Genomic DNA, 23984 nt, shown 5'->3' with positions numbered 1-23984 from the left:
AAAGGCTGAGTTAGCTTTGCCGGGATTCGAATCTGCAACCTACAAATCACGCACAGATCACAGCAACGAGTGCTCAACCGGCTGAGCTATCTTATTGGCTAACATCCTTCAGAGGTCGGTTAACTGAGTATCGACTGAGTTATAATAATCACAGTTATAATAAACGAATGAAATGGATAGAGTGGATGGAATGGATAGAGGGGATGAATAAAGGGGATGGAATAGATGGAAAGGACAGAGTGGATGGAATGGACAGAGTGGATGAAACGGATGGAGTGGTTAGAGTGGAAAGAATTGATTAAATGGATAAAGTGGATGGAATCGTTAGAGTGGAAGGAAAGGTTGAAATGGATAAGACTGGATGGAATTGATGAAATGGATAAAGTAGATGGAGTGGATAGAGTGGACAAAATGGATGCAGTGGAGAGAGTAGATGAATGGATGAAATGGATAGAGCAGATGAAATGGATCGAGTGGATGGAATGGATGAAACGGATGGAATTGGTGTAATAGATTAAATGGATAAAATGGATAGAGTAGATAGAATAGATACAGTAGATGAAATGGATAGAATGGACGGAATTAATGCGGCAGAAGGAAGGATGGAGTCGATGGAATGGACAGAGTGATGGGGCGGATGGGGTGTGAACATTGGCCTGCGCCAGATCCTGACGAGATTGTGAATGTTGGCCTGAGTCACTTCTTGGTGGAAGTGCAAATGTTGGCATGTCCCACACTTCGAGCTGTGAATAGTAGCCTGAATCGCATCTGGATAGAAATACGAATGTAAATGTAAACATGCCCCACACGTGTATCACTGTGTACCCTACCCTCCTGTTCCCCATGCTGTTGCTATACATCTGTATCCCCCTCTTGCTGTAAGCCCAGCCCTGTCTGTATGTGTCCGTATGTCGCTCTGATCCCTGCCATCATGTTCACGTGCCTGGTCTCAGGCGCTTTAAAGATATCCATCATATCACATGACTACGCTCACTCTCTACTATACACCATCATTCAAAACTAACACAGCTATACACCTGATTTATTCGGCCTAGCTGTTCACATACGAATATGACTACATGAACACCTCATCACCCTAATAAAACGCAGCTAGGCGAGCACATTCCGGCCTAGTTTGCTCACATATGCGTCCTTCAGGCCTAACACAGCCAGAGCCCAGTCCAGGTGCCCACCCACCAGACTGCACACATCCAACTGATCTCTCCTACACCACACCCAACGCTAGGATGCAGCTACCACCCGGCAATTACATCAGCTGCACACATATCCGGTACACCCACGCACCCTTTCTCTCCCTCTACTGACCAGAACTACGGTTTCCGAGGGTGTTCAACCTACCAGCGCTTTAAGGTCATACCAATGACATATAGAGCGCTATATAAATGCCAAGTAACATAACATAACAGTGCCTAGATGTTGGACAAACCAAGTATGAAGCGCTACATAAAGTTCAATACCTATCTGGATTATCACAGGGACCGTTTTCGCTGAGTTTCTATTTCAATTTTACCAATGTAACTCATTTTGAACAGCGCTTGCACTTCCTGGATATTCAGGTTTTGGATGTTTTAATTGTCTTGAAGATTTGAGAGGCTAGAACACCTGCGATTGGCGTAATGACAATCGCTCACCCTTGAACAAAGACTCTGCTGCCACTGACCATTTATAATAATGTACCCCATTGGTTGCAAGGTTGAATGGATGTAAACTAGACCGTACATAGTCATCATTTTACACTGTTTTTATAATTAGAGTGTAAATTAAATTATAAGTGTAAAAATTATCTGCCTCCTCCGCATGATTATGCACAGAGCACAGGAACTCTGAAAAATACAATTGTGCAATACTGGTTTGTTTTCACTGGAAAAAAAAGCATAGTTACAAAATATTAATTCTCAATTGCAAGTTAGTTTTCCAGCTTATTAATTTTACAATCCTAAAATGCTAGGAAAATAAATGCATAATGGTTCGGTTTGCTCTATGAGCATCAACAAAGCAGAAGCTGAATGGGAAGAAACCATTCCCTTTAACACAGTGTGCACTTTCTTTTTTTGAAAGGCTTCAGAGAACTAAATTCTGTTTGAGGCTTTGCTCCATGGCTTGCAATTACACCCAGGCAGATACAAATCAAAAAGAAGCGTTCTGGTTTCTGTCAAGTAACCTGACCTTTGCACTGCCCTATGCTCTAAACTTGTGTGTAAATGTACACAGGAAAATAATAAAGCTGTCCTATTTTACAAGATTTTCATACGTAAAAAGGACTGGTGTGCACCTTAACTGGAGGCCTGCGTTGCACACAAATTTTACCGGGAACATCCATTAACGCAATAGGCCGATAATTCTGGGGGAGGTCGCAGTCTCCCTTTTTAAAAATCAGGATTATTATTGATTTGTTCAAGGCAGGTGTTATCTGCTTTGTGTGTAGTATATCGTTAAAGAGGTTGAGCAAAATTTGAGCATGTTTCTGGATGTGCCATTAACATTACGTTTGCGAGTCCATCCGGGCCTGGGGCTCTAGACCCGCTTAACTTAGCTATTAGCAGCATAATATCAACCTTATCGAAAATATAATTGTATCCCCAGACGTGCAGGGTTTAGGAGCTAAAGTCTGATTTTGGTCTCGAAGGCCATAAACTTGTTCATAATATTGAATCCAGGTCACTTCTTGTACAACATTAATCTGAAATGGCAGTTGATTGCACAAATATGGGCGACTTATCAGCGCTATTCATGACAGTGTTCTTAGATGCTATAGCCTTCAGCATACGTGCTCCATCTTGCTGAATGGGACTTACACCAGTTTCGATTGTTTGTCTTTTGTTTCTGAATCACGGGTAGCCTCAAGGCAAAGTCTAGTTGGGCCGCTGCTCTCATGTCTTTTCTGATCAAAAGAATATTCAAAATAATATTTAGGTTTATAGCATGGCTTAGACGTAAGGATTTTTGAATTTTGAACAATCACTACATATCTACCTTCTCTTTCAACCAAATTCGAGGTAAGAATCACATTTTTGGAGGAGAGGTACATGTGAAAACATTCTAGGGATTCATTTGACCACCTGAATCTATTCCTCCCTCTGTTAGCAAGAACATATTGGTATAATAAGCAATGTTCTCATGGGGTTCAGCCCGCTTCCAGGTTAACGATAGCAGGTCATGGTCACTTTGCATCTGTTCAATTATTTAAAAATGAGTTATTATATTGAGCATTTTCCTTTAGACAAAGAATCAATGGTTGAAGCAGATCTACCACACCTCCACGTGGGTCTAGGTGGTATATTATATCTCTCTTAATGTACCATTAATCATGACAAATTGTGCCTCTTGCATTAGTTCTACCTATCTTGTCGAGGCATCTATGTTGTCTAGTTCTTTGGGTAATAGGCACTTAATATTTAGATCTCCTGCTATAATCACCTCAGTAAATTTAGCTTCCTTCTTAATCAGAACAAGCATCTAAATTACTCCTAATAAAAAAAGAGTTACCAATATTCCTACATGGCTCCAATACAGGTTTAGTAATGCAATGATCCCATTAGCAGATTTGATCTTGACAAGCTGGGTAAAAGAATTTGGAGAAGCCCATGGTTCCAGAGGAAAACCCCCTGTTAGTTTTCACTGCCACCAAGAGACCTGTTGAGGGTCTTCCCAAAGAACCTATAGTTGCTGGCACCAAGGCTACAGGATGGCCTTCCCATAGAGAGGGTTTAAGAACCATGTCTCCTGGAGTATTATGCCAAAATATTTAAGGGTATATATTTTGTTAAATAACAGGTGTTTAAACCCCCTCATGTTCCAGCATGCCAATTTGTACATTCTTTGCAAGGTTTCAATAGGTTGTTACATATTCTTAATATTTCTTAAGATATTCTGCGTTCTAGTTATTTCTGTACCTATGCATGGTTGACCTGCCATTTGATTGGCTGGTCTTACTCAAGTCTCCTTGGGTACAGGTAATCCGCAGTATTTCAGGGGGTTGAGTATAATTTGCCTGGCCTTCTCCCTTGGTACAGGGGACTTTCAGATTATGGTCCATGCTCCCATCATATCTATTCAGGATGTCAAGAACATGACGCTTTTTGTTGTTGGTTAGAATCAAATTCTTTGTCTGTTGTCAATTGCAGGAGGATGTAATCCTGAGACCGTATAAAACCGAGTAGATACAATTCCTCCATTGCTAACCACACTGTGTTCATAATTACTCCAGATTGTAGCCATAGCCTCACTATGCTCAAGTTGGTGTCCCGGACAAATTCAACTTGCGTTAGATCAGTAGTTTGGAAATCTTCCAAAGTATGTACGTTACTAAATACATTTAGGATGTTCAATCCATTTAGAACATATTGAGGGTATGATGTAGGTCTACATTGTAGTATTAATGAGTGGCAACTTTCTTGGGTGTTTATGGTTTTCATCTTATCTGTGTTTTGATTGATTTTCTGTTCTGGTTTAGTTGACCACAATCTAGGCAGAAGGCTCACTGAGTCTTTCGACTCACAAAAGTGGTCACTTGATAGCGTTTTCAGAGATGTGCTGTGAGGGTTCTGTAAACTTACAGATAGTTTTATGGAGGTTTCCATTTAGTTTCTGCTTTGTTCTAAAGTAAGAAATGTAGTCATATTTTGCCAAGATTGAACGGTTGGCCTCTCATCGTTCATATTGCTCTTTTGCTTTCCAGAGTTAATTTCCGTCAATCTATCCGCCAATGCAGACAAGGATACATTACATGAAGCCGTTTCCCCGAGTCATCTGTTCAGCCACTTGAATCAAATCCTCCAATGGGTCCAAGTTCGCATTTGATTCTTGCTGATCGCTAGGGTGGAAATTTGTTCTGGAGTTTTTTTTCAAGCAATCTCACTATTTTCCTCGGTTTTTTCTAATTTCTTAAATTTGTATGAAATCTCAGTTTCTCCGGTGTCGTCAATAGTCAAATACATTTCCTAGAACCTAGCTTCATTGATTTAGAACAGGTTTTCTGATTCTTAGATTTCATTTCAGTTTGAGATATTTTCAGTTTGTCTTTTACTCCTTGAAAAATCCCAAAAGTGGATTTCATAGTTTGCAATGCAGGTCTAGATACATCTAAATTTCCTATTTCGTCACTGTTGTTCAACTGCTTGACTAAGGATGCAGTAGTGTCTCTTTTTCCTCTGCTAGGTAAAGGAGGTTGACAGGGCCTTTGGGCGAGGGAGGTGCAGGCGGTTTCAATTTTTTTATACATTTATCAGCTAGTTGATCAGAGAGATATTTTAGCAGAGCAGTCTGGCTGTTTATCAAGAGACTCATATAATTTATTTAATGACAATAGAGCTGTATTCATCGCACCCAGAGCCCCATCAAGACAAACACCAGTGTCCCGGTTCAAATTGGGAGGCCTCCGTGGTGTCAGATTTACATAGGAGGCTGATGAACATGACAAGGTATCTGGTGAGGAGGTCCAGAATGGGGGACTCCGGTAAATTTAAAGGATGAGGCGAGGGTGTAACAATGGTTTGGTTTTGAGAGTTGGGTGCCAGGCACTAAAATTGCTTTCAAGTCTATATGCCTCGGGTTAGTATTATCGGAGGGAAAAGCATCCTCATGGGTAATCGGTTCTCCTTTGTTAACACTTGCCGGCACATTGATAGATGTAACCATCGAAATGCCTTCATTAACCATGACGGGGATGCTATCTATGCTAATTTGCGCATTAGCCTGTGGGCCGTAATAATTGCCCCTCCGGCCTCACCATGGAGAGGGCCAGGCAATTTGGCAATGTCACTGGCTCAAGTTCTTGGTCTAGGATTGTGTGGATGGTTACCATCATGGCATCTGATATTTCACTAAAGTATATCAGTAGTACATTTTTATCAAGGTCTTGATGCACATCGGAGTCAACAACATTTTTCACCTTTTTTGAATTTAGTTCTACACCCCTCTCTTTCAGAGCTCTTCTAAGGATGCAAAGGTTTATTATATCCGACGTTAGGGATTTAGCACGCCTCCGATTTTGGGCGGATGCATTAGCTCAGTGATTTTAATCTCCTCTATAATGGGAACCGCGCCCTGTGGTAATTGGAGTATTTTATGTTTAGGCAGCATTGCCATCTTTAAGGTGTACAATGTTTTTCTCCACGCGAGTCCTATTACGTTAATGAATATCACCACTACCGGCCCTTGGTGGATGATAGGCTTAAGTGCCTATGCTAATTATCCAGCCGTCCCCCAAACAATTACCAGCACAATTACACGTTACACAATACTTTAGAAATGCAAATCCTCGCTAGTTTATACAGTTCAGCAAATATAACAGATTAAGCAGAAACATTCATTAGCATATAGTAAACGTTCACCTTTATAATAAACACAATCAATGACAGACCTATACATATTCCAAGAGGAAGGCTCACGCACCGCAGCAGTGAGTATGTAATGTCGAGATTTCAACAATAGAAAAAGCTCTCAAGCATGCAAGTGGCACTCAATGAGCGTACCTTAAAACACTAGCACATGCCACTGCAAGTGTTCTTGATTTAGGGAGCATTTTATCTCTTAAAACCTAAAATAACTTCTAATCAAATAAGAGCAACAACTCTAGTTTCTAGACCTTAGCCCACTCCGAGCAAACAGCACTTCAAAAGCACTTACGGATGCGCCCGCGCTGATGTGCGTGGCTGGCTGTATTTGTATGTCACTTCCTGTTAGGCGGGCGGACCGTGGGTAGATCTTTTAGACCTTTTCAAAAGCACAGGTTTGGTTTCCAATAATGGGGCTAACATTCAGCGTCTCCAGCCAACAACACTTCAGAAGCACTTCCGGATGCACGCTCTTCACCATTCTGTACATCTAAGTAGGCTTTAAACAATTTGCTCCACAATTTCCATTGCATGCTCGGGTTTCCTGGAGATGGCAAAAATGGTATATGCGGTTGTACCGGCAAATTAAAGTTCCTCCTCTCATATGCTCTTTTCCCCCTCTCCATGTGATTCCTATGTTATTTTCTTTATGTAGTGCCTGGTTTCTTTGAGTAATGGCACGAACTTAAGAAATATGGAAGTCAGGCACTTGCTTCAGTTCATCATTTACATCCTGTGAGGAAATACAGGTGGTGTTTTTCTTTCCTCTCTTCTTGATATTTAGATCAGCTCAACCCCTCTCCCCCTCCAATTGCTCACCAACCTTGAGCAGTTTAAATAAGCTCCAATCACTCACGGGTTAAACTCCCTGTAACTTTTTTTTTTTCCTCTCAAAAGAAGGCGGTGACTGCGCATGTCCGCCAACATGCCTTCTGTTCCTGTGTCCTCATCGCCACTGGGGGGATGGGGGAGTGAAACAATAGACAAGAGATGTAGATTTATGGAGGTTATTTAAAAGGTAAGGATCAGTCTTCGAATTGACGGCGGAGGGAGCCCGGCAGCGGATGGGACATATCGAGCGAGGAGAGAGGAGATAAGGAGGGGCGCCGCGCCAGTGGTGCCCGAGACTCTGAGTGGAACCCGGACTCTGGGCGGGGGGCTGGGGCGAGCGATCACGGACTTGGAGGCAGTCCCCCCTGGCCCTCCCCCGGGCCCTGGTGTCGGACACTGAAGCGAAGGGTTGAGGCAGCCCTCGACCCCCCCCTCCCTCTCCTCTGCTGGTGCTCGGATTTCTACGTGGCTCTAACACGAGCACTGCAGCCGCTGCAACGGGACCTGAACTTGCATATTATCCCCGCCATAAGACTGACAGACACTGGTCTGGGTGGCTAAGTTGAGCAATCCATTGCTGGCACATACCAGAGAGTGGGTCAATAAAACATCATTCCAACTGAGAGATAAGGCAATACTAACCAGCGAATGAGGGTCTGCAGAGCGACACCAGGCCTCCACCCACGGGTCTAAAGAGAGGGCAATCCCCCCAAACACAAGTATTAAAGACCCGCTGGATGCACAGAAGCGTAGCAATGCCTACAACCTCACAATATTGCCCAGCAAGAAAAGCAGTGTGATCTGATTGGTGGAACAGTCATTGAGAGGAGAGAGAAATTGGAAGGCGCATGCTAGGTACCCAAATAGGGTGAGAATATATCCAAATGAGCTAAACTGGTCCCCTGTCCGGGTCACTGGGAAGGCAAGACAGCGCACAGACCTAGGGTGGCAGTGGAGATAGCCTCAGACAATGACCTCTAACATAGCCAACATCAGTCCACGAGGATTCACGGCATTGGAGACGAAGACGAATCCCTCCTTGGAGCACTAGAGGAAAAGGGCCTGGGTCGGAACCTATCCACACAAGCAGACTGTGACCTGGAAGTGGAAGGGGACCTCCGGAGTAGACCCTGGGGTTAACTCCCACCTAAGTAAACAATGCCCAAAAACGTTGGCTCTAGGAAAGGTGGAGGAACCATAGATAAGTTTACAACAACTATACAAAAAGATATTGACCCCGAGATGGAGAAGGAAGCTCACGCATAAGAACTGCAGACCCCCAATGGGGCAACGATGGACCCACAAGCAGTCTGTCTGGCCATGCTGAAAGGCTTCTCTGCATTAAATGAGAAACTAGATGGAATCACAGTAAATGTAGCGAACATTGGAACGCAACTTGAAAAAACATTGCGCATTACGGAAGCCGAGGCGAGGATATCGCCACAGAAGATGACCTTTCAACCTTGAAAACCACGGTGGCCACAATGGCAATAGACTTAGGGACAGTGAAGGCCAAGTGTGAAGATTTGGAGGCAAGGTCCAGGCACAATAACATTCGCATAGTGGGGGTACCAGAGGAAGCAATAAAGGGATCAATGGAGAAAGCAATAGAAGAACTCTTGCACAACCTCTTAGGAGAGCCGGGCTGGTCGCCGATGTTTGCAGTGGAGAGGGCGCACAGATCACTCACCCCAAGACCGAAGCCTGGGGCATAGCCTAGACCAATAATAGCATGGTTGATGAATTATAGGGATAGAGACCTGATCCTCAGAGCGGCAAGAGAAAAACAAGAGTTACGATGGGAAGCGAACATCATACGCATATTCCCGGACTTTACGCTCGCAGTGCAACAAGAAAGGAAAATGTTTACGGGGGTCAAGAAACTGCTGCGTGAAAGACGAGTGGAGTATGCCATGCTCTACCCGGCAAGACTCAAGATTCAGCATTTGAATAAAGTATATTTCTTTACGTTCCCAGAGGAGGCGGCAAGCTTTATCGAAACACATATCCCAGTCCCGACGAGGCAGCCAAACAAGGAAGAGAACTCGTGAATACCTGCTGTTATGGAACAGTAAACACTTTCATGATATACAATTGATGTGCAAAAACTGTGAATCTCTCTGCAGAGGTTCATAAGAGGGGCAATTATTCTTTCACTGCAACTAAAATGATAGGTATTACCCCGCAAATGCAAATATGAGTTAGAGTAACGTAACAGAACCGGATGCATCATAAAATCCTATTGTTGGTACGGGCCTTGGTGACCACCACAGTTTCAGGTACACGGACGATTGTTGGGGGGGAGGTGGATGGGACATTGTATACACGGTTGAAGTTAGGGGAACTGTGAGGGTGGGGGGAGAGGGGAAGTTGGGACTGTTGAGACTCAGTTATGGGAAGAGTTGTAATAAAATGCTAAGCACAATAACTTTTGCAAGCGCAGGCGAAACACACTGGCACACATATGTTACCAAACCCTTCATAGATAGTGGATAAAGTGGGGCCAGAGGCCATTAAAATATTAAGTTGGAATGTTCAGGGTTTGGGATCCAGCATTAAGAAAAGGAAGATCCTGGCAAGCATTAATAGACATAACCCCAAGATAATATTTTTACAGGAAACGTACATAGGGCCCCAGCATGGGGGGCGCGGGGGGGAGAAGAGAGTATAATACCATTCTTGATGTACACGGAGATCGCACGTCAACACAAGCCAGAACATTGACCAAGGCAGCGCAGACTATATTGGTGCATATGACAGATCTAAATCTAAGGGATGCATGGCGAACATTAAATCCATTTAAACGAGAATATATCTTCTACTTCTCTGTGCATGACATGCATTCTAGAATTGATCTATGGTTGGTAGGCAATGAGGTCCTATCTTGTGTTACTGAGTCCCTTATACACCCTAGGACGTACTCTGATCATTTCCCAATACAACTGACCCTACGGATCCCCGGGAGGGTGTTGAACAGACCTCCATGGAGGTTCAAACCTGCTGCATTATGGGACCTGGTCTATAAAAATGCGATGTCTCAAAACATAAATGACTTCTTTGAAATAACTGAATTTTCATTTAACAGTCAAGCCACTTTATGGCAAGCTTTTAAGGTCTGCATCAGTGGCCACTCAATATCTGCGGAGAGTGGAATTCTCAAAGACATTAGGGGTAGACTGGAGACTGGAGCAGTTGGAAACACAATTGAGCGCATTGCAATCCCAGTATGCACACATTCCCTCATCGCAGTTCACCTCTGAAATAAAGATCAAACTAGACAAATATATTGAGGCAGCGGATCAAGAGATCCGATACTTCGACAAGCCTATGGCGGCGCGCCGGTATGGGGAGGGTGAACGCCCGGGGAAACTACTGGCCAGAGCAGTAAAAGGGGAAATAGGTCCATCAACCATACCCTGTATACGTATGCAGGATGGTGTGGTAACCACCGAACGAGACAAGGTGGAAGAGGAATTCTACACATTTTACAATAAACTGTACTCCCCACAATGCAATGTTACAGAAGACGAGATACAAAATTCTCTCTCTCAGATCCCAACAACACCCTTATCGGACGACGCCAGAGAAACACTAGAAACCCCGATCACAGAAACCGAAATAATGGAGGCGATCAAGGCACTTCCCAATGGAAAGGCCCCGGGATCGGATGGCCTCGGAGCAGAATTCTATAAGGAGTTCATCCAGGAGCTGATCCCTAGACTACACGCAGTATGGGAGGAAGCCTTAAATAAGGGCTTATTCCCTGAAACCACAAGGGAAGCAGTGATCACGCTTCTGCTTAAACCGGGGAAATCCCCTGAAGATTGTGGTTCGTATAGGCCGTTGTCATTAATAAACACTGACGCAAAGATCTTTGCAAAGATTATAGCAACTAGACTTACACTATTAATGCCCTATATGGTACATGAAGATCAAGCAGGGTTTGTTTATGGTAGATCTACAGCCATGAATATTAGAAAATGCCACAAAATCCTGGCTACGACCCCCCCCCCCCCCCCCCCGAGACACAGGCGGTGGCGGTGTCACTAGATATGCGTAAGGCATTTGATACGGTGTCGTGGCCCTTCTTATTCGGAATACTGAAGAATTATGGATTTGGCCCTAACTTTATAAAATGACTACAAATATTATACACAAGTCCCCATGCCAAGATTAGAATCAACGGACACTTAAACAAATTAGAATTACGGAGAGGTACTCGACAGGGCTGCCCACTATCACCTTTACTGTTCGCCCTAGTGATAGAACCCCTGGCAGATATACTGAGGTCACAATACTGCTCTTATGGCCTATTGCTAGAAGGCAGGCAGGCTACAAATAATAACTCTATATGCTGATATCTTGTTGTATCTTAAAAACCCAGAACGCACATTAGGCAAAGTTTTGACTGAGGTGGAGAGATTTGGTGAATACTCGGGTCTACGGTTAAATCCCAATAAGTCAGTGTTATTCCCGCTGACAGAAAATACAAGGAAACCTCTAGATAAACATGGCCTTATTTGGAATCCGACGCAAATTCAGTACTTGGGGGCATACATTGCCAGGACACCCCAACTCTCACGTGCCCTGAACTATAGCGCGCTGGCGGTAGCATTGTGCACTAAGATAAAGCAGTGGAGTGCGCTGCCAATCTCAATGATGGGTAGAATAGTGCTACTCAAAATGATAATATTACCGAAGCTATTTTATCTATTCAGCACAGTACCGGTTTGGCCGGGACGAGGCCTGTTCACGAAGATGGGCAGCGCCTGCTCCGAGTTTGTTTGGGGTGGACACCCCAGACTCAGCTGGAAAACACTAACTGGCACGTACCCGAGGGGTGGATTGATGGCACCAGACCTGGAATTATATTACCTCGCAGCACAAGCACAGCATGCGGCACAATGGGCTACACAATTCCTTAACCCAGGGACTCCGCCACCTGCCCAGAAAGAACGAGAAGCAACGGCGCTACTGCATAAGTTGTCTAGACCAGCCCCTAAACACTATAACACCATAGATCCTAATAAGGTAACAACCACGGCGTGCGTGAAAATAGCGGATATATTCGCTACAAACAAACTATACCATCCGAGTATGCCTCTCTGGGGAGATCCACAAACACCATTCAATTTAGATGGGGAGGTGGCAAGGCACTGGAGCTCTCGGGGTGTAACACAATGGGGACAGCTCTTTATAGATAAGTGTTTTGTTCAGTGGGGAGACATAAAGGATGTATTGGGAAACACAAGTAAATATAAACAGCAATATGAGCCTGTGAGTGACGCTATACGTGAGCAATACCCTACATTCCCAACTGAGCCAGAGGTAAATATGGGGCTTGGATATATGTTTACCGGGGCAACACAGAAAATCACAGCCTCGGCACTGTACAAAATCATAATGCAAACACGCCCAGCAGATATCCACACGGCCAGGACCAAGTGGGAACTTGACCTGGGGCAACAAATAGAGGAAGTGGAATGGTCTCAAATTTGTGAGCTGACTAAATGGGTCTCATGCAATTCTAGGTATAAGATAATCCACTATAAAATAATAAACAGGGCATACTACACCACTGCAAAACTCAAACGGATTTACCCAGAGGCCCGGGGAACATGCCCAAGGTGTAACGAAGAAGGTGCAGATATATACCACATGCTCTGCTCATGCATAAAACTAAAAGATTACTGGGGTGGGGTGTGTGAAGCGTTAAATGAAATGGCAGAGCAACCGGTGGAATGGTCGCCGCGGCTATGTGTCCTAGTGGCGGTGGGCGAGATGAATCCGATATGGAGCAAATTGTTAAATGTAAGCTTTTTGATAGCCAAGAGAGCAATATTGATGAGGTGGAAGAGTGCAATCCCCCCAACCAAGAACGAGTGGGATAGAGATATGTTATGGACCAATGATATGGAAGAGTTGTATATAGACACGGTGCTACCACCATCCAAACCCAGAAATATATGGGCAAGATACAAACAAAATTTATCAGACAAAGCCGAAAGTATAAGCGAAGAGCCAGTGGAAGTCGACTGTGCATGATGCAAAACAATGTATTAATGTAAAGTGTACATATGCAAGTGCTGTACCCGTGTGCAATGATAAATAAAGTAAAAAAAAAAAGGCGGCAGAACAAAGCCTCTGAAGTGCCGGCTCCCAACCGTCACTCTGCAAACGTTCTGTGGCTCGCGCAGGTCACGTGGGCGAGACCTGCGCGAGCCAGAGTTGTAACACTTTGCTCACTTGTCTTGCTTACTTTGGTTGCTCCTTGGTACCAGAGTATCCTGCTGTTTCTGCATCCTTGGTCGACCCATTTGTCTACTCCTGGACCTACCATCAGGAAGTTCAGAGCTTTTGCCGCGTAATCTAGCGCAGAGAGGCCGGCCCTTCTGTGTGATACCCGATTACGTTGGGAGTACAGAACCACCTACCTAGTTTCTGCAGTATTCTGTCAACTGCATTATGGCTCAGTCGTATCCTTCCCCAATGCAAACATTGGGTAAGAAGCACCAGCACACAGATACAATGCTGGAAATTGACAAACTGTACTGGGGGAACCCAATCATCCTTGGAGGGGCGTGGCCCAGGCCAGGTCATGCAATACAGTATGTCTTCATAGAACCCAATACTGGTGATTTACATAAAAGCAAAGAGCATTATGGGGACATACGATTTCAGACAGGTCTTATAGTGAATCGGTAAGAAGCACTTGAGCTGATAATGGAAGTTGGGCTCTGCAGTTTAATTGGTCATACTACTAACCCTAAAGGAGAAGGAAAAAAAATACTTTGTAGGGCATGTATACCAGTTTGGGCAGCTGCAACAAATATGTGAGGCTTTGGCTGTTTCTGCATTTAGTTTTCCGTGCTGAGTCTACTGAAAGGGTCTTCTTGCTGAAATGTGGGTTGCTCGTGCATGCAATAACTGTTTCAGGACAGATCTTGCTGAGTATCCTGTTCTAAAGCGGAGTTATCACACACATGAGCAACCCGCTTGCTGAAGACTCGGCAGCGCTACAGAGTCTTCTGAAAGCCGCCTACTCATTGAAGCGCTGGTTGCACGTCTGTGCGATAACGTGGCTTCAGAGAAGATCCGCGAGTGTCGAGGGCAAGCCCCTGGGTCTGGGGGATATGTCTTGCCGCAGCACCAGTACAACTTGTTTCAGCCCATTTCCTGCACTGTACGGATACCCATCAAGTATCAATGCCCCACACCGATGATTTGCAGGGTCTCCGTCAAATCAAGAAATCTGCGTACCCACTAGGTAACAGGGTATCGCACTTGCACCTAGTGCCTTTTCGTAATGTTGCCCTTTTCAGCTCTGCACTTTTCAATTTATATCTAGGTGACGAATACTGATCAGTATATTTTCGCCATATACAGCATATCAGCCAATCCAAAACAGAGGCATGACATTTTTGGTGTGTCATATACAAAAGAGTAAGCAAAGTAGTACATCCGAATTTTACATAACCACTAGGTGGCAGAGTCTACTAGCCTACTCGGGGCCAATAATTGAGCATGTAATAATGTCTCACAACTCGACGTGTTAGGAATGACCTTGTTCGCACGGTTGTCGAACGATGCAGTTCGCTTACCTGATCTACATGCCCAACAAATCTGGTTATTTTGCTTCTCATGGTTCCATACCAGCTGGATTCCACCCAATGCCTGCGTGACAACTACGAATGCATGCTTACCCAACAAATTCAGCCAAACGGGAGATTCTAGTACTCATCTAAAAAAGTACTAAACTTTTCGTTCTTTTTAAGATGATCAATTATTGTTTAAGGTGCATGATATGTCAGCGAGCGATTGCCCTGGCCTTGGAAACGGAGGAAAGGTAATAGGAGCTGGACCAGCCACTTACTGCATCTTTTGGATCTCGTCCTCATCCACTTTCTGCTTTCGCTCCTTCTTCTCCTTCAACTCCACCTTTATCTTCTTGGAATCAGGCTGCTTCTCCGAATCATCCCTGTCGTCGCCTTCTGCGGTTTCTGACGTCGCAGAGGTTGAGGGTGCAGGGTCTTCAGAGGACGTGGCATCTGGGTGTGTTGCTTCAGGGGGCACCACTGGCTTTACCTGCAGGAGGGGTGGGGGGAGACACCAAAGCTGTAGCCTCAGTCTGTATAAAACAGAGATGGCGACTGACACAGGCAGGACTAAGCTTCCAAAGGATACAAGCCGGTCAAATAACAGCAAGGTTGGGAAGGCGGGGGCTGCCTTCAGATCAAAGGAATATGTGGCATTGCAGCCCTTGACAAGTCAAGATTTCAGTTGTGTCAGAAAAGTATGGCTTCAGAAAGATGTAGGCTACCTCCGTGTAAAGAAGAGTGTAGATGCAAAAAGGGGCATTGATTTGAAACATTCTATTTTTGAAGGTTTCATTCTGGTCTAAAGGAGGCTGTAAATAAAATGAGCCCTCAGCTTGTCTCGCATGAGGAGCAATTTTAGAATGAATCATTGCCACCCTTTAGCAACCGTTACAAAGTAACTAAAATATATAGATGCCTGGAAGCCTGACGTTGAGCAGAAGATGCATACTGTCTGATAGGAAACACAGGGCCACATTGCACCACCTCACTAAACAGTATAAAATATAAGCATTTTACCTAGCTCTGTCTGTGGGGTATGAGAACTGGATCCCGCATGGATGGAGTTTAAAACACTAGGTAGTGGTGGTGAAGGGTGGATCTGCACAGGAGGATGTGTGGGGGTACTGCATGAGCGGGAAGAGGAGAGTGGATCTGGGTGGAGAATCTGCACTGGTTGGTAGAACAGGCTGAAGGAGGTTCTGCGTAAGACTGAGGAAGGGGCGAGTCGCAAAGTGCTTGAAGTAATCGAGGAGGTGAGGAGACCCGTGGGGCTAGCATGCCGAGGAGGATTTGCAAGTGAAAACACCTACAGCTGTACTCCCACAACCTCACGCCACCACCCGTAATGTGCACGCAGCTCAGTGCAGTGATACAACGTGGCCCTGTTTTTACTTTCAGACAGGAAGGAGGTAGCCTTTGCAGGACAATGTCAGGTTAAAGCCACCAATCTATTAATGTTACTTTGTAACATTTGCTGCAGAGCTAAAAAAATTCAATCTAAAATGCCTTCCACAGTTGTCCATCACGAGTGCTCATTTTGTGGGCCAATTAACAGGTTTACAGATAGTCTTAATATTCCCCAAAGTACCACTCGAGTAAAAGCATAGTCCTCTATGGCTCCTCCCTCCAGGTATGACTACACCTGCCATGGATGGCCCTGTTTTCCCACCACTCTTCCAACTCCAGATGCTGTCCAAAGATGCCACCACACAGCAACGCAAGAACTTACATCGTGGTCTTCCTCGTCCTCTTCATGCTTGATCAGCTGGACGCTGGGAGATTTCTCCTCTTTGATGGCTATGGTTGGTGCCACACCATCGGCAGTACTAGACATGGGATTGGGAGCAGGCTCTACAGGTTTTTCAGAGGCCAGGTCATCCACCTTCCTCGACACCTCTTCCTTGGAATCCTCCATTGTTTGCAGCTACACAATCACAAAACTCCAACTGTATGGAAGTAGAGTAAATGCTTAGTATTCTGAAGAAACATGGCAATGTATTCCATAAAAATTCTTAGTGAGCGAGTAATATTACCACCCAACAGGAATCCTATCCTAGCTTAAATGAGTCTGAAAACACAAACTTTATTTACACAGATCTAATGCAGATACCATTTTCAACCAACATAATAAATAGTAACAATTACAACAGAGGGTAGGTTGTCTAATAACCAGCTGTAACATTGTGGGTGCATATTGTGAGGTCAGTAATGGTGGTCATGTCCGAGGATCTACAGCAAGAAGATGTGTTATCCAGTGGAATTAAACATAGAAACTGGAGTATAATTCCAGAGTCCCGAAATTACTCTCTCTTAATCTTAGACATGACAAAGTTTAGGCAATGACTACACAAACTATATCTACAACTTCATGTTCTGCACCGTTTACAAGGGGTCCCGAGGTGCAGGGGTACAAAAAGAAAATATGCTGTTGGAGCGGTCCAGGTGTGGCAGAACTAAAAGCTACCACTACTTGAACCTTATGATGGGAATGATAGAAATAGCAACACGCGTTTCGGCATCTTCAGGATAATCATTCTGATGTGTCCTCGTTAGGAGCCCCTTGCCTGCTTTAGTGGGGTTACTCTTTCCCTATTCAACAGCCAACACGGAGTCGGGGAAACCATTTATCATGTCAGGACCAATGTGCTTAAGCATGAAAATAGATTGGACTACTATGCAGACGGTACGATGTAGGCTGATCAATAGTGTTATGTAGACACTGTGGTATTCCTCTTCATTTTAACACTCAGCCACAAAACAGGGCACCAAAATCGTCAAGAGGGGGAAAAGGGGGATCTGAATACATAATTGTTGCAAACCATTTCGAAAGGGGGTGCGGGGGTCCAACAAAAGGCACAACAAGTGTCAATGTTGCAACCCACACGTTTAGGAATGAAGAGACTGGCCATGGGCTCCGGACTGGTCTAAACAGACATGGGCACGAGAGGCTAGGGATACTTGATTAACAGTGACACACGGGCAAACCATGATGGGGGCTCGGGGTGCGCGGCGCAACGTATCTGGAATTGATGTGCAAACAGTTACAATGACTGGGTCTGATCGCATTTCCAGAGGGGCTGAACTAAACATCCAGTGGGCGCATGCAGCGGTTGCAATAGGCGAGAGGGCAACAAAGTAATGTGGGTAATATAGAATAAGGAACAAAAGAAGAGCAAGAGATTTTCAAGGGCAACAGCACAGGTCCTGGAATTCATGGTGAAGGGCCACAAGTTCATAAGCTAAAAGTCAAAGTGAAATAAATAGTATATCCACGACTAGAGGGCATGCCAAGAAGTCGGGAAAAGGAGGTTCATAGCCAACAAAGAGTCTGCCTGGCATTTATTATGTGACTAGCAAGGGCATCTGCCATTCGTTGCCAGGCAGAATCCTTCTTCAAGATAGGTACAAAACCTATAGGACATTACTATATTAATATAGTTTTCTTTACTGCCACATTCTCCTTAAGCTATCCACAGTTCATCGATTTGCCAAAGTTGCCCCCTGCCCATTATTAAGTCCAGTATAGACTTTTGTGATTTTATCACTAAAATGCCCGGCTATTCTCTCACAATGCTTGAGGTGGTACGATGCAATTCTTCATAGCCGCCGGATTGCAGCGTTAATTTATTTCCTGATAAAGCTCTTTTTGAGGGGATGACGCAACAGATAGCCATTCTTGATAATTATTTTGTGACCACAGTTATTACTTTTATATAGTGTCTCTTTTATAGGTCAGTATACTTGTATCATTTTGCTGTGGACTGTGCTCCATTTGTATCCCAATCCTTTTTTCACTTTCTTTAGTTCAACGACCGAGATACATCTCTGTTAATGTTTTTTTTTCTTCTGTGCATACACTTTATCCAAGTATGAGGTGGGGGTGCGGCAGGAGAAACACTTTCCAAACCTCTATTAAGCCAAGCTGTCGAGTCACTGCAATCTGTTTCTCTGCCTTATTGTTAGCAAGGGTGGCTAGTGGTCATAATAGGAGTGCCCGGAATCACCTTTGGTTAGTGGTTACTCTTCCAAGGAGTTACTAATCTGAGGAAGTGCCAAGTATTGATCAATCATCGAATGAGGTTTGACAAAGCCATCACATTTGTAAAGATCTTCTAAGTGGTAGAAAATGTAATTAGCTTTTGTCAGCAATGGTTACCTGTAAATGGGATATATGCACCAAAGAAATAGTGCAAGAGACTAACACAAGTTCACAGTAGAACAGCTCAATAAGTCCATTTGAGCAAAGTCACACATTCCATAACGCCACCTAGTAACCATCGCTGAAAGTTCACCTCCAGTTCTGAGCCACAACAGCAAGGCATTGTGGGTATGCAAATTAGCCCAAATGCAAACCTTTTCTGCAGGAAATGCTCTTTGTACGAGAGAAGTGCTACTTTATACGTAGCTTAATCAAGAAAAACATTTTGCAAGGCTGTCTGGACAACTACATACCTGGTTTCACCCTTTTTGGGGATCAATGCAGTATAGTCCCGACAGCCTTGTGGTTGGACCATTTTGCCAGGTTTTCACAACACCAAGAAAGTTATGATAGGTTTGAGTTTGAATTAATTATTTGCCTTGTAAGGGGGGGATCTGTAATGGCTAACCCTTCCGTATGCAACCATTTGTAGGTGTAATCTTATGTCCTGCAGGAATTGAGCACAATTGTCTTTTAGCCAAAAAGAAAGCCTTGCATATAGGCAAGGATCAAATAGTCCATGCTCAACCTATGAATAACCATTTACCTGGTGTTTATTTGCAGTGGTCTTGTAATCAGGTGTTGTAACGGAGTGCATGTCTTCGGGAGCCTAAAAGGTTGCAATTGGTTTATAGGCGCGTTACCTTCATAGACAAATTACTGTGGCGGGCATCATTTTTAAAATCTGGACGACGTACCTTTTTGTAGCTATAAATAAGTGTGGTGCATGTTATTTTGTTGACTGTTGGATCCAACTTTTTTTTTACGGACAGATGTACCTACGATTGCCTTTGTCGCACCGTCTGCGCTATGGGATCATTTGTCCATATGCACCCTGCCAAAGGTCTACACTACTCTGCATAGCAACAATAGGCTGCTGCAGCACTGGCTGGACTCCCTCATGTGTGTGTGGTACAAATGCCAGAAGCAATCCTTAAAGGGAAATGATAAAATCCTACCATGCATGTCAAATAAGAAGTAAGTGTGTTCCTCTATGCAAACACCCCTTCGCCTAGGATGCAAAATGTACACTAGTTATTGGCTGGTGAAATTTAACTCTTGACGAGTATGAAATTGAGTGCTATGTGTATGAATAGAATTGGGGTGGCAAATGATTGTCATACCTTTCAACTTGAGTTTTTGCTCCCTGGATCCACCCATCGTGCAGCTCAACACTTGCATCCATCAAAAGATCCGTGTATCTGCAGAGCATAAAGGGGAAGGCTACAAGAACAGTGCAGTGGAGCCACACTCAACTGGAAAGCGTTTCTGCTCATTTAGTACTCCTCCTCCAAGCACCCACTTTGCTGCCATGCTTCTCTCGGCTTGTAAACAACAAATAACATTGATTTTTTTGTAGTGGGACCCCAAGTGGTAAAAAAATTTGAACACCCATATCCACTTCTAAGTGAATTCCCACGAAGAGCCCCCAGTTGAAATCTGGGTTCTCGAAACGCGAGTATTTAAAGTATTTCAATGAAATGGCAATGGTCGAATGTAGCAGCGAAACACTCCACCATTACATTTAAAAATGCTGGTGGATTAGTAAAAACGGTGCTATTAATAGCTGTACCCTAAGCCCCATAACATTTAAGATGTCTTCTAGCCAGGATTCTCAAGGGGGGATGGGAGGGGGGTTGCGGGGGGAGTATTGAGCAAGGCACGAGTGGGGTGGGTCAATCTAGCGAAAATGTGTCCGTCTTGTTTGGGAATCCGGGTCTCCCATGTGTGGTCAAAGAAGGGAGAGACGCCTACCCAACCATATCGTTCCCAACTGCAGGATAGTAATTTCCTGATGGAAGGAGTCAACTTTGCTGTGTTAAACAGAGTGCAGGAAGGCTCACCGTATTTTAAACAGCAAAGTTTATTGTTACCCAACGAACATGTACTCTTTGTATTGTTTGCAGAGGATGGACGGCAGAGAGGCAGTCTTGACAAAATTCGAACACATGCGTGCAGGTTTTACTGAAATCTACTGTGCACACAGGGTCCAACGGGAGCACCCCCCCCCCCCATTTAATTGAAAGAAAAACATGTCTACTCTTCTGCAGCACCACAGTAACCGGAACACCACGACTCTAAAGCATGCTCAAAATACTGAGGAAATACCATGGCACGCACGCTTTCCCAACCAACGTCAATACTTCATTTACACGCGTGTTTCTTGCTTCTTAAAAACATGCTGATAAGACTGCAACTGTTGGCTCTCCAGATGTTCTGGACTACAACTCCCATGATCCCTCCTCATTGATTCTGCTGGCTGGTGGTGGTAAGATTTGTTGCCCAAAACATCTTGAGAGCCAAAGGTTGCAGACCCCTGTGACAGGTTATGCATGTACTTTATCAAAAATACAAACCTAGCTGGGAAGCAACAGAGTGCTGTAGGCAGAGAATGTACCGATGGCGTTACTGATAGGATGCAGGGGACGCAGAGGTTGCAAGACTGGGCTGAGGGGAGAGCTTCGGAGCAGAGAACAAGCCGAGAGATTGTACACTGTTGAGGCATGAATCTGTACAAATGCTTGGTAGGGGTTGAGGCATGAATCTGTACAAATGCCTGGTAGGGGTCGAGGCATGAATCTGTACAAATGCCTGGTAGGGGTCGAGGCATGAATCTGTACAAATGCCTGGTAGGGGTCGAGGCATGAATCTGTACAAATGCTTGGTAGGGGTTGAGGCATGAATCTGTACAAATGCTTGATAGGGGTTGAGGCATGAATCTGTACAAATGCTTGGTAGGGGTTGAGGCATGAATCTGTACAAATGCTTGGTAGGGGTTTTCTTTGAGAATGAATTTGATCGCTGACAGATTGAGCTTCAGGTGACATCCAGGAAAGACAGACCATGCTTGCGTCAATGGATGTCGTCATTCCAATGGAGCTTTAGACAACATATTGTGTTGTTATGCATTACGTGCTAAAAAGGTTTCTGCGCATTACACAATCAGACATGTAGCAATCCACTTCATAAAAATCTTTAAAAGATGATGCATGCTTTAGTTTACTTCGATGTTTTACACAGATTGAGATGCAAACTGGGGATGTTGAAATGGAGATGCCCCTTCTAGTCCTGATAACTCAAAAATGGACACCTAACAGGAGCAAAGGCGTGTACGTCCCCAGCCCTCAGACAAGGTATGCTTGCCTAATGGGTGCCCTAAAGGAACCGTCCCATGCAAATATATTTCCCTGCATCTGTATTTTGGAAGGACACACCCAGGGACGGCCTCAGGGCCATTCAACTATTTCAAATGAAAGCAGCCTCGAGCCTCATGGGGGCCTCCAGCAACTACCCCCATATTGCCAGTCAGCAGTCTAACAACACAATATATTCCTTTATTTATTTATTTGCATTTGATTCTTAAAGAACCTTTAAAACTGTTGTGAAGACGCTCTGGACACAGGTAAGTCTTCGTAGTAAGTATTTATTAGGATAACAGGATATTAAGGCCCCAACAATACAGAGGGCTCCTCTCCTCCCACCTGAGGCTTCAACTGACTAAAACAGAGCCTTGAGCAAAACATAAACATACACACAGGGTCTGTGACATCATCAGAACCTGGACTAGTAAACATTCTGCTGCATGGCTTTCCATGCAGCAATGATCAACATCATAACACATCTCCCCCCTTTTTTTTTTTTGGAACCTTACACTTGATCTCTCTTCACTGTAGCCACCCTACTCTTGTTCCAGACCTGTCCCCCTTCCACACGTACCGCTCCCTTCATAACAGCAACCACTCTAACTGGATCTGAGTATAATGAATCACCTTTTCTCTTCACCACACCCTTCTTTATTCTTACCCAATCACCTTGCTCCACATGCAATTCTTTCCTTCCTCTTCTCTTATTTTCTCGCATGACCCACTCACTCTTCCTTTTCTTGAGTGAATTTCTGACCTCCTCAATAACAACATCCGATTCCCTGCTCTTCCCTAACCATGGGGGACACGCCATCGAGAAGGCCCTTCGGCCCCTCATAAGTTCGAATGGACACAATCCCGTAGTTGCATGGGGTGCCATGCGTAATGCCCACATTCTGTTTTGAATCATCACTAATTTATCAAAACCACACTGCTCTCCCATGCGTACACTTTCCATCACACATCTATTTAGTCTTTCCACCACTCCATTGGTCTCAGGATGATAAAGAGATGCCCTCCTATGACTTACCCCACACCTTTCTAAGTATGCAGGAAATAGCCCTCCAGTAAATTGCGTTCCGTTGTCAGTAAGGACACTCTCAGGTAATCCTTCACTCGCAAAGATTTCCTGCAACACCTTCACCATATTCTCTCCCGATATCTCACGAACCACCTTGAAATCTACCCACCTGGAGAATAAATCAACCACCAGTACTACGTATCTTCCTCGGCCATATCCTAGGTCAACAGGACCCAATATATCCATTGCTATATCACACCAGACTTTTGATGGAACTCCTACATCAATCAGAGGCTGCTTCCTAGCCTCCTCCCCCTTCCCACTCCTGATGCAAAAATGACATTGTGCAAGATGATTCTCAAACTCTTTGTCGAATCCCGGCCACCAATAATCTGATCTTAATACTGCCTTGGTCTTGGTAATACCAATGTGACCACTGTGAGCCAAATCAATAATTCTTTTCCGAATACCTGGCGGAGCAACTGCTCTCTCCCACCTGAACAGCACGCCATCAATGACCGATAGCTCATCCTTAACTTCCCAATAAGGCCTCTCACCCTCGACCAAATCAGATTTGTTGGGCCAAACAGACGTCGACACATATGTAATCACCTTATTAATTATCAGGTGTCTTGCAATCTCCACCAGCCACTCTTCTCTAGATACAATTCCCTCTGTATTAACAAACACCATTTCCATTTCCGTCTCCTCACCTGACCCTTCCAGGGTTGCAACCCTTACTCTTGAAAGATTGTCGGCTAGCTTGTTCTCCTTCCCAGGTATAACCTCCATAGAAAATGTGTGCGCTTGCATCCTGGTAACCCATCCGGCCACTCT

General features: G+C 44.4%; 1 protein-coding gene across 3 annotated transcripts in view; it reads right to left on the bottom strand.

Moving 5' to 3' along the window:
- TAF11 (TATA-box binding protein associated factor 11) overlaps positions 1-23984 on the bottom strand; it is a 302110-nt gene that overhangs the window by 50559 nt on the left and 227567 nt on the right. For all 3 annotated transcript variants that reach the window (XM_069633496.1, XM_069633495.1, XM_069633497.1), the window contains 2 exons: positions 16515-16731; positions 15061-15272 (listed from right to left, as the gene is read on the bottom strand). In XM_069633496.1, coding sequence (XP_069489597.1) covers positions 15061-15272; positions 16515-16700 — 398 coding nt within the window. In that variant the 5' untranslated portion in view covers positions 16701-16731. The remainder of the gene's footprint in view (positions 1-15060; positions 15273-16514; positions 16732-23984) is intronic.

This window comes from Ambystoma mexicanum, chromosome 13 (assembly GCF_040938575.1).
Source record: "Ambystoma mexicanum isolate Mex_15411 chromosome 13, UKY_AmexF1_1, whole genome shotgun sequence".
Lineage (NCBI taxonomy): Eukaryota > Metazoa > Chordata > Amphibia > Caudata > Ambystomatidae > Ambystoma > Ambystoma mexicanum.
Note: the sequence above shows the minus strand (reverse complement) of the source record. Positions and strands in the feature narration are given on the sequence as shown.